The 11337-nt window shown below is 67.5% G+C and overlaps 3 protein-coding genes across 3 annotated transcripts in view; 1 reads left to right on the forward strand and 2 right to left on the reverse strand.

The window, feature by feature from the left end:
* FAU (FAU ubiquitin like and ribosomal protein S30 fusion) overlaps window positions 1-11337 on the reverse strand; it is a 581541-nt gene that overhangs the window by 455119 nt on the left and 115085 nt on the right. The window lies entirely within an intron of this gene.
* On the forward strand, window positions 135-5196 carry RBM14 (RNA binding motif protein 14). Its single transcript, XM_030969972.1, is given in 4 exon segments — window positions 135-591; window positions 2705-3112; window positions 3115-4323; window positions 4685-5196. Coding segments are annotated over 4 exon segments (2013 nt in total). The 5' UTR covers window positions 135-245; the 3' UTR covers window positions 4735-5196.
* Window positions 6542-10787, reverse strand: LOC115916280 (RNA-binding protein 4B-like). Its single transcript, XM_030969981.1, is given in 5 exon segments — window positions 6542-6676; window positions 7140-7346; window positions 7349-7843; window positions 8875-9296; window positions 10728-10787. Coding segments are annotated over 3 exon segments (1107 nt in total). The 5' UTR covers window positions 9287-9296; window positions 10728-10787; the 3' UTR covers window positions 6542-6676; window positions 7140-7146.

An 11337-nucleotide genomic window follows, 5' to 3' on the forward strand; every position in this document is an offset into this window, starting at 1 on the left:
TGCGGCTCCTTTAAGGAGGGGCGTGGTTTAAATGGGAGATGGGCGGGGCTAACGCGGCGGGAAAAGATAGGGCGAGCTGTGCGCACGGCACGCAGGCGCGCTGAGGGAGGGCGGTGCGCACGGCACGCAGGCGCGCTGCGCACGGCACCGCCCCCGCCGCCCTCAGGAACCGCCGCCATTTTGAAGCCGCTGCCGCCGCTGCCGGTTCAGTCCCCGCCGCGCTCCCCGCAGCGATCTCCGCCGCGATGCGTCCTGGCATCAAACTCTTCGTGGGCAACGTCCCCGAGGAGGCGACGGCGGAAGAGTTGAGCGAGCTGTTCACAGGCGCCGCGGGGCCGGTGCTGGGCGTCGCCCTCATGAAACAGTTCGCTTTCGTGCACCTGCGGGACGAGGCGGCGGCCGCGCGCGCCATCTCGCAGCTCAACGGGCACCAACTGCACGGCCGCCGCATCGTGGTGGAGCCATCCCGGCCGCGCCCCACCAACACCTGCAAGATCTTCGTGGGGAATGTGTCAGCCGCGTGCACGAGCGGGGAGCTGCGCTCGCTCTTCCAGCAGTACGGCCCCGTGGTGGAGTGCGACGTGGTGAAAGGTACCGGACCCGCCGCCGGGGCCGCGCGGCCCCCGCCGCCCAGCTCGGCCCGCGCCGCCGGGTGATCCGTGGCACCCGAGTTCCGTCCGACTGCGGCGTCGCCCCCGCCCGGACCCCAGCGCGGCCCGGGCTGGTGGAGCGGGGGGGATTCCTGCCGCCTCCCCCCTGCCCCGAGCGGGGCCGTGCGAGCCCGAGTGAGCTCCCGTAACCCCCCTTCTGCCAGCCACGTCCGGCTCCATCGCCTCCGCCCGCCCCGGCCGGGGCGGTGCGGGCCTGTGTGGGCGGTCCAGACCCCTTAACCCCCCCCTCTGGCAACCACGTGTCTTCGATCGCCTCCCCCAGGCTCAGGTGGGGCTGTGCCAGCTCCTGTGGGTGCCCCTGACTCCGTAACTCCCCCGATAACCTTCCTCCAGCCGGCCTCGTGCTCTGCAATCGCCTCCCCAAACCCCAGGCGGGGCCATATGAGCCCGTGTGGGCTCCCCAGCCCCCTCAATCTCCACATTATCCCTTCTCTAACCAACCTCCTCATCCTCAAGTGGCCCAGGTGGGCTCCCCACACTCCTGAACACCCCCATAACCCCCTTCCTGGCAGCTTTGTTCTGTGCCATCACCACCCCCAGTCCTGGAGAGGTGACCCCTGCCTGCTGCTGCCACTTCTGACCAAATCATCCCCAGGCCACGGTCTGGCCTCCACAGACACGCTCAGCCATCGAGCTGGGACATGCACAGAACACCCCGTGAAACCCCTGAGGGGCTCAATGGCTTCACACTGGGGACCCCCAGCACAGCCTGGTGAGGTCACCCCCAACTCAACTGTCACCTGTGTCACACTGATGGACTGACAAGTGTCACTCCACATCCCTCTCCTGACCCTGCTGTCATCTTGTCCCTTCTCACCCGACCCTGGAGTCCCGGTGATGTCCCCACAGTGCCCGTGTGCCCCTGCCCACAGGAGGGGGACGTTGTTCCTCTGCTCTCTCGTCCCAGGTCACAGCCACCAGCACAGCCTGGCAGAACCTGCCCCGCGTCCCTTCGGGTTTGGGGGTGCCATGGCCACCTCCAGGGGGTGGCAGCAGGGCTGGGGGCGACATGGAGGGGACATCCCCTCTTTGGGCTTCCAGAGTGGGACATGTGGATGTGGGACAGGAGCCAGGGGGCTGGGATGGTACTGGGGGGACAAAGGAGAGGGTGATATGGCACTGATGCTCAGAGGTCTGGGATGGGTTTGCTTGGCCAGTGATGCTCCCAGCACACCACACACCCTTGGGTGGGTTGTCACTGGTTCCGGTGGTCTCGGTCTGTGACTGCAGGGAAACACCACGGGGTCGCTGCCCTCCTGCCCTGTGCCGGCCCCGGACCCGTCGTGCCACGGGGGTGACCCCCCAACCACCATGGGGGCATCCAGCCCCCAAACCTGCTGGGCCAAGTGCCACAGGCAGCCACCAGAGCTGCCACCAGGTCCTGCTTCCCTGCTCCTCGCTGTCCTCAGACGCCTCTGCGCTGCTGAGCCATGGTTGTGCCGTGTGGCACTGGCACCTCGCCATGGCTGGGCACTCACTGGGGGTGCTCAGGCCCTTCCTTCCCTCCCTCCTTCCTTCCCTCCTCTTCTTCTGTGTCTTAAGTCCCTGTTCCCTTCTGTCCTTGTCTTTTTCTGTCTCCTCTTCCTCTCCCCCCTTTCTCCCCCCTTCCTCTGTCCCTGTCCCGCTCTCTGTGCTGGCGCCGGTTCTCTCAGCTTTGCTCCGCTCACTGCCAGGACGTCCCACTGAGCCCACGGTGCTGGCACTGCCAGCCCGGCCCGGCCCTTGGTCCCCAAGTGCCAGGGAGGGCTGGGAGGGGGCACAGGAGGCAGAGCCTGGGGGGACACGGAGGGAGCCGGGCGGGCTGGGGGAGACTGTGAGCTGGGGGATGCTGGGTGGGCTGTGACCAAACGAGTGCGGGGCAGAGCCGATGGTGGTGGTCATGTCTTCTCCGGCGAACGGGGCCGGCAGCACCGTCCCGGGGCCAGCAGCGCCCGTCCTGCGCCCGTCCCGCTGCCGCCGCACGGCTCATTAGCGCCGGCTCCTGTAACGAGTTGTGTTTTCTCCCCTCACTGCTCTCTCTGCTGCTTTGTCAGACTATGCCTTTGTGCACATGGAGAACGAAGCCGATGCTAAAGTTGCCATCGAAAACCTAAATGGGAAGGAGGTGAAGGGGCGCCGGGTGAACGTGGAGCTCTCCACCAACGTGCAGAAGAAGGGCACGGGCCAGGCGCCGCTGCCTGCCCTCGGCGTCGACAAGACCAAGCGCATCGGCCTCGAGTACCGTGAGAAGTTCCAGCCCAAGATCGAGGGCTTCGACCAGCAGCGCCGGGCGGCCGACGCTGCCTTCCCCTCGGCCACAGGCGCCGGCTACGCCACCACCCCCTCCCTGTACGATTACCAGCAGCGCTTCGGCGCCAAGTACGATGCCTTCGATGCGCAGCCCCGGCCCGCCTCCCCCTCCTACTTTGGCAGGGACCGCAGCCCGCTGCGGCGCTCGCCACCCGCGCCGGCTACGCAGCGGTGTCGCTCCCCATGACGGCGCAGCCAGCCGCCTACCGCGCCCAGCCCTCGGCCTCGCTGGGGGCCACGTACCGAGCCCAGCCCTCGGCCTCCCTGGGCGTGGCGTACCGCCCGCAGCCCAACACGGGCCAGGCCACAGCCTACCGCGCCCAGCCCTCGGCCTCACTGGGCAGCGCCTACCGCTCCCAGCCCTCGGTTGGCTCCCTGGGCGCCGCGGGCGCTCAGCCCGCTGCTGCCAACTCCCTCGGCTCCTACGGTGCCCAGCCCGCCACTGCCGCCTCGTACGGCGCCCAGCCCGCAGCCGCCAACTCCCTCAGCTCCTACGGCGTCCAGTCCGCTGCCCTGGCCTCATCCTACAGCGCCCAGCCCGCCTCGGGCTACTCGGCCGGCTACAGCGCCCAGCCCGCCATCGCCGCCTATGGCGCCCAGCCCGCTGCCGGCTCCGCCGGCTCCTACAGCACCCAGGCCGTGGCTGTGCACGTGGCATCCTACGGCACTCAGCTGGCCGCAGGCTCCTACGGCGCCCAGCCCATGGATGGGCATCCCGGCTCCTACAATGCCCAGCCCGGTGCCGTGCTGTCTGCCGGCTACAGCGCCCAGGCCGTGGCAGTGCACGCCAGCTCTTACAGTGCCCAGGCCGTGGCAGGTCACGCAGCCGCTGCCTACCAGCCCGTGGCCGGCCACTCTGCCTCCTACGGTGCCCAACCCGCGCTGTCCACCTCGTACGGCGCCCAGCCCACTGTAGGCCACTCGGCCTCGTACGGTGCCCAGCCGGCCACGGGCCTGCCTGTCGTCCTACGGCAGCCAGCCTGCGGCCGCCGCGCTTCCCGCCGGCTACGGCGCGCAGACGGGCTCCTCGCTGGCCGCGTCCTATGGCAGCCAGGCCGCGCCGCCGCCGCTTCCTACAAGGCGCAGGCCTCTGCTCCGCTGACGGCCGCGTACGGGCGCAGGCCTCGGCGCCATGGCGGCCTCCTACCCGGCGCAGCAGCCGTCCTCCGCCGGCGCTGGCGGCCGCGTACGAGCCCAGCCAGGCAGCGCCTACGACGGGCCAAGCCAGCTGGGGCAGCCGGGGGCTCCTTCCTGGGCCTGGCACAGGCCGCTGCCGCACCGCCCTACGAGCGCACCCGCCTCTCCCCGCCTACGCGCGCCGCCTACGACGACCCGTACAAAAAATCACCTCTCTGGCTAAAAGGTACGGTGCCGGGCGGGGCACCGACCCCCGCCCTGCCTCCCCGCTGCTCGCCGGCTCGCCGGGCTCCGGCGCACCGCTCGCGCTTGACCGGCGCCGTGTGGCACCGGCGCGGCTCGCTATCGCCCGGCGCAGTGGGCGCCATGGCTCCGCTCGCGCCGCGCAGGTCCCAGGGAGGGGACGGGGCTTGGTGCGGGTGAGGGGAGGCGGTGGCACACAGCGGGGCCTCCGTGGCATCCGATGTCCGATCCCGTCCTGCGCCGGCTTTGCCCACTGCGGTGCGTCCCCAAGTGGGACACGGTGCCGCCGGGCGGATCCGAGCCTCATCCCCTCCTGGCTGATCCCCCTCTCTTCTCTCGCCCAGGTACGGCTCCGAGCGCCGTCTGTCCGAGCTGGCCGATTACCGGCGCTTAGCGGACTCGCCACTGGCGTACCGCCGCTCGCCCACCAAGTCCCCGCTGGACTACCGCCGGCTGCCAGACGCACACTCCGAGTATGCCCGCTACTCGGGCGGCTACAGCGACTACCTGCCTCCCCGCCCGCATCCACTCGGGCTACCAGCGCCGCCTCTGAGCTGGCCACAGCCCCACTGGGGCATGGACGGTTCTTTTTCAGCCGATTCTTTCTGGTTTTGCTGTTTGAGTTTTTTAGAAGGTTCTGCAGTTATGGTTGGCAGTGGCCGCACGGTTCATCCCCTGCTGGCGCTCGGTGCCGGTTCATAACCCACCAGTGGTTGCAGCCACGCGGCTCAGACTCTTTTATACCACGAGTTGTCCCATTTTTGGGTGAATTCCCCGTTTCCAGCATCAGGCCTGGCACAGTGCCGGGGGTTTTTTATGACTGTAAATAAATGCTGGGGTCTGCTCTGGTTCCCAACGCCTCCCGCCTGGTTCTTTCCCAGTCCTGGGGGTCCACTCCCACCCCTGGGGACACCTCCAAGTGCCACATCATCACCCAGCCCTGGTTGATGGTGCTGCCAATGCTGGAGCTGCTTTCCCACCATGGAGGAGTGGATTTGGAGGATGAGCAGCGTTCAGAGCTGGCAGCAGAAGTGCCAGACTCGGCCCTGCCACGACACCACCGCACGGGATCACCAGCACTGACCTGTGCTGGGGCTTGTTTTGGGTGAGGAAAGCTGGTTTTGAGGGCTGGTGTGTGCCATGCCAGGTACCATTGTCACCACCATGAGAGGCGCTTCCTGTCCCATCTCTCCCCAGGGACTGGTCACAGCCCAGTCTGGCTGTGCCACAGGAGGGATGGCCAAGGCTCATTAACCACCGTGGTTAATACCCAGCCAGGAGGATCTGATGCTTCTCCCCTCCTTGCCAGGGTGGCCACACACCCCTGGGCCCGGCCTCAAGTCCCCAGGCGTGGCAATGGCAGCACCTGCAGGTGACCATGGCACCGATCGGCGCTGGCGAGGCAGAACTGGCAGCATCTCCAAAGGCATGTCCTGGGCTTATGGCCCTAATTAATGAACATCGAGAGGCAGGAGCAACCTGGGGACAAACGAGCCACTTTGGGGACATAATGTACCAGTCTGGGGACAAACAAGACAGTCTGCAGACTAATTAGCCCTGGGCAGGTTAAGTGGCAGCTCCTGCTGCCCATGGGAGGAGGAAGAGCTGGGAGTTAAAGCCCCTCTGTCACCCCTGGGTGCTCCTTTGGGGGGCCCCAGGGCCATTTTGGGGGTGTTGCTGTTCGCAGCAGCCCCTCCCCGGGGGCTCCGGTCTGCGTGGGCAGAGCCAGGCAGGGCAGAGGCAGCACCGGGGAGTCCAGAAGGTTCCGTGCCGTGTTCTGAGGGGACATGAGTGCAGAGAAAGAACCGTGGGTGAAGCCAGCGCCGTTTGTTAAAAATTTTGAGTTTTATTTTACCGGAAAGTGGGGTTGGGGGACTCTAAATCACTCGGGGGGTTCCACCCCCGCCGGCGCGGCGCGGCGGCCTCCGGTCAGCTACAGCGTTGGGCTAAAAACCTACCACTGGATTATCCACCCTCTTAAAAAATAAAGGAAAAAAAAAAAGGCAAAACGACGACTCGGGAAGAGCTCCGGGGGAGCGAGGGGGCGGCGAAGCAAAGCAAAGCTGGCGCTGGGGGACGGCTGCGGCTGCGCGCTCACACCTGAGCCTGGGGTGGGGACCCAAAACTACCTGGAAAAGCAAAATCCTGCCCAGGGGGGCGGGGGAAGCTGGGGGAGGGGCTGAGCTAATCCTGCCCGGGCTGAGGACGAGCCGCGCGTCCGTAAGGAACGGGCCCGGGAGCGGCACGCGGCGGCGGTGGCACCCGGCGCGGCCCGAGACGCGCAGCGCCGAGTCGGCGTGCGACGGGACCCCGACGTCCAGCCGCACAAATCTTACCTGTAAGAGAAAAGAGGAGTTGGCGCAGGTGCCCCCGGGGCTGATCCGGAACCTTGCCGAGCCCCGGTGCCCTGGGGAGCTGCGGCTTCCTGGCAGCAAGAGAGTCCTGACGTGGAGCAGCGGCGGGGCTCCGGCCCCCGCGGACCCTGGGCCCACCGGGACCAGGGCACAGCCCGAGCGAGCAGGAGCTGCCCCCGGGCCGGGGGCTCTGCGGGAACCCCCCACCCCGCAGGGACTGTGCCGGGACAGTGCCTGGCCCAGCAGGAACGTGAGTTACAGCCACGAGACTGACACCAGCACCGCTCCGCTCACCACAGCGCCTCCTCACCACGGCCGGGCTTTAACGCCCGTGGGGCCTGTCCGTGTCACCATGACCCGTCACCCGCCTCAACCTCAACTGGCACAACCGGGAGCACCGGCAGCGGGGCCCCCCCGCGGTGCCGAGAGCCGCCAACGCGCTCACCTCCGGCTCAAAAGGCGGAGTATCGCGCCCGGTCCGCGTACGGGTCCCGCCCGAAGCGCTGCATGTCGTAGAGGGACGCCCGGGCCACCGAGGAGACGGGCGACAGCTGCCCACGCTCGTACGTGTACGCCTCTCCGACGGTGCTGGCCGCGGCGGCCGTGCGGCGCAGGGGGCTCCTGTCCCGGGTGTAATACGTGGAGGACGCGCGGCGGCGGCCGCGGCGTGGCGGGCGGCGGCGGCGACGGCGGCCGCCGCGCCCGGGGTGGGCAGCAGCGCTCGGTCGTACGCGTCTAAGGTGGTGGGGATGCGGCCGGCCATGGCCGTGGTGGCGGCCATGGCCGAGGACTGGACCTGGGAGTACTGGGCGTACTGGGAGTACTGGGCCATGGTCTGCTCCGCGTAGGCGTCGTACGCCGAGGCCGTGGCGTAGGAGCGGACGCGGTAGCGCTTGTAGTAGTCGGCCATCCCGCCGTAGGCCTCATCGTAATACACGGTCTCCCCATAGCCCGCGGTGTAGGGAGTGCGCACGGCTCCGTACTGCTCGTTATAGGCCTCGGCAAAGTCCGCCACTTGCCCCGGGCGATCGACCGGGCACTCCTTAGACCAGTGCCCCTCCTTCCCGCAGCGGTAGCAGCCGCTCTTGTCTCCCATCCCGGGCGCCGTCCGCAGCCGGCTGGTGGACAGCTGCACGCGCATCCGCTTGCCTTGGGGAGAGACGCGAGAGGCAGGGTCAGTGCGGCCGTGCCGGGGCACCGGCGGGACAGGACGGCACCGGCTGCCACCCCCCCCAGCCCTCCACAGCCACTGGCGCGGGAGGAGCCACCGCGGGACCGAGCGTGAGCCACCAGATGGACGCTGGACAGCAGCTGACCGGGACGTGCTGCCACGGCTGAGCACGGCCACGCCGGCCAGCCCGGCAAAGCCCCGGCAGCCCGGGGTCGGAGCCAGCACTGCCGGCCCCGTGCGACGGCAAAGCTTCGCGCCGGAAAACGCCGGAGCGGCGGAGAGAGGGACGCGACACCGGGAAGCGCCCCGGAGTGAAGGGGCCTGGCCCGAGCGCAGCACAAGGCAAAGCTAAGCGCGGACACGGCCCGGACAGCTCCGGGTGCAGCTGTGCCAGCCCGGCTGTGTCGCTGTTTTTTGGGGAAGGCCCGGAATGGGGGCGGCGGGATGTGTAGAGCCCCGGCAGCACCGGGAGCGCCCGGTCCGGCCCCGCCGCCACGTGGGTGAAGCGCCGGACGCCGCCCTGAGCACCCGGCCGGGAGACGCGCTCGCCATCACCGCCGCCAGCGCCGCGGCTCGAGTCTGGCCGCTGCGCCCGCTGAGCGCCCGAGCGACGCGCGGGCGCGGGTCGGGCGCCTCGTCGCCTCTTACCAGGCTGGGCAAGGCTACAAGGGCGGGCGGCAGCCTGGCGTCACCCGCTGCTCGCCCGGCACAGGACGTCACCGTCGGGGTCCTCCTGCGGGCGGCCGTGCTGGTTAATCAGAGATGGGTCAGTCCCGTCCTCCCCGGCCCAGAGCCCCCGAGCCCTCGCCGCTGCGCTCCGCCGCGCTGGCGCCCCCGGGAGCTGCGGCGGGGCGGGCACCAACCGACACCAACCCCAGAGCCCCGAGGGCGCTGCACAGCCCCGCGGAGACGGCCGTGGTCACATCCGGGATCGACCCCAGAGCCGGGGCCGACGGGAGCATCCACCATGGACCCCGGAGCCCTCCCAGTGCCCAGCCCCGCGGCTCACCTTGGAACTCGGTGTTGTCCAGCCCCCGGATGGCCTCCACGGCATCCTCGGCCCGCTCCATGTGCACGAAGGCGTAGTCCTTGACGATGTCACATTCGATGACGGGGCCGTACTCCTCGAACTTGGCGCGCAGCTCTAGGTTGGTGCAGGCGGGGCTGATGTTGCCCACGTGCAGCTTGGTGGAGGCCTTGCTCTTGTTCTTGCTGGCCTCCACATTGATGCAGACGCCGTGCAGCTTGTGGTGGTGCAGGTTGCGGATGGCGTCCTCGGCCGCCGTCTTGTCCTCGATGTGCACGAAGCCGTAGTTCTTGATGATGTCGCACTCCAGCACCTTCCCGTACTGCTCGAACAGGGAGCGGATCTCCTGCTCCGTCGCCTCCCGCGGCAGGTTCCCGATGAACAGCTTCACCATCGCGACCCGCCTGCGCCGGACAGCGCCGCCGTGAGCCCCAAAACCTCCCGAGGAACAGCCCCGAAACCCCTTGAGAAACAGCCCACACACAGCCCCAGAAGATCGTGAGGAACAGCCCGAAGTACAGCCCACACAGCCCCAAAACGCCCCGAGGAACAGCCCTGAAAACCCCCAAGGAACAGCCCACACACATCTCCAAAACACCCCGAGGCGCAGCCTGAGCTTCTGTAAGTGTGAATTCCCTGAATCACCCTGAACCTCCCTGTTTGTGCCCAGGGCTGTGCCCTCCAAAATGCCCCAAGAAACAGCCCGAGCCTCTGTGCATGTGCCCGAAGCTGTGCTCAAAAACAGCCCTGAAACCCCCGAAAAAACAGCTCAAGCCTCTGCACGTGTGCCCAAAGCTGTACCCAAACGCCCCTAAATCACTCTGAACCTCTCTCTGTGTGCCCAGGGCTGTGCCCACAGACAAAATCTAAATCCTCCTCAAGCACCTCAGTCCCCTGGGGCTGTACCTCCCAAAACACCAAAAAATCACCCTGAATCTCTATGTGTGTGCCCAGGGTTGTGTGCCCAAATCCCCCAAAACACCCCAAACCTTGGGGCTGTGCCCCCCTAACACCCTAAATCCTCCTCAAATACCCCAAACCTGCTCTGTGCTCAGAGCTGGACCCCCAAACACCCCCGAAATAAAGCCCCCAAATGTCTCTGTGTGTGTCCCTGGGGCTGTAGCCCCGAACACCCCAAATCTCCTCAAATAAACACCCCAAAACTCTGCCCCTGCTCATTCAGTGCATAGTCCCAAACACCTCAAATCTCCTCAAGAACCCTGAAGCTCATGGTAGCCCCCCGGGGCTGAGGCCCTCTTACAGGGCACAGCCCCAAACACCCCAAATCCCCCCCAAATTTTGCTTCTGCTCCTTCAGGGCGGACCCTCAAACACCTCAAATCCCCCCCCCAAAATAAACACCCCAAAGCTCTGCTGTCCCCCTCCTACACTGTGCCAACAAACACCCCCAAAAAAACCACCTTAAACCTCTGACAGCCCAAAAACCACCTTAAACCCCCGAAACCCCCAAATCCACCTCAGTCTGTGACACCCCTTTTCCTGCAGGGCAGAACCCCCAAACACCCCAAAATCTCTGCACCCCCCAGAGGGCAGAGCCACGCCCCGAACCCCAAACCCCCCCAGGCCTGAGACACCCCCAAACCCCTCTTGTCCCCCTCAGATCCCCCTCAGGCCTGAGACCCCTCAGATCTGAGACCCCCCCCCAAACCCCTCCCCTCCACAGGCCCGAGATCTCCCCCAAACCGTCCCGGATCGCATTCCCCGCGGCCTGCGGGCGGCCCAGCGGGGCGGTGGCCGGGCCTGGCCCTTGTGTTCCCCCCGGTCCCGGTCCCGGTTCCCGGTCCCGAAACCCCGCCGGGTCCCCCCCGCCCCCACCTGCCCCGTCCGCCGCGCGCTGCTCACAAAATGGCGGCGGCGTCTCCCGGCCCCGCCCCGCCTCCCGCGCGCTTATTGGCCCCCGGCGCTGTCCGTCAAACGCCGCAGCGTGAAGTCATCGATCCGCCATGTGAGCCCGCCCACAGTGCGGCCGCAGCCAATCACGGGAAGGAGGGGGCGGAGCGAGGGGCGGAGCGGTCCATGCGTTTACTGGTGGGGGGGCGGGGGCGGTCCATTCATGGCGGGGGCCGCGTCGAGCACTGGAGGCCGTACTGGGAGCACTGGGAGCTGTACTGGGAGCACTGGGAGCTGTACTGAGAGCACTGGGGGTATTGGGAGTGCAGGGATTACTCGGGGCGCTGGGGGTGTTGGGAACGCTGAAGGTACTGGAGGCGCTGGGGTCCGTACTGGGAATGCTGAGGTTCGTACTGGGAGCACTGGGGTGCCCCGCGCCGCCCGTTGTCAAAGCCCCCTCCTAGTCCAAAACCGGCCCATCCCATCCCATTTTTCTCTCAGTCCCACCCCAATTCCCCCCACGCGTGACCCCACCCTCATCCCATTGTCACGCGCACCCCAATTCCAGTCTGCATCCCAAACCCACCCCTACTCA

The sequence above is a fragment of the Camarhynchus parvulus genome, unplaced genomic scaffold, assembly GCF_901933205.1.
Source record: "Camarhynchus parvulus unplaced genomic scaffold, STF_HiC, whole genome shotgun sequence".
In the NCBI taxonomy this organism is placed as follows: Eukaryota; Metazoa; Chordata; class Aves; order Passeriformes; family Thraupidae; genus Camarhynchus; species Camarhynchus parvulus.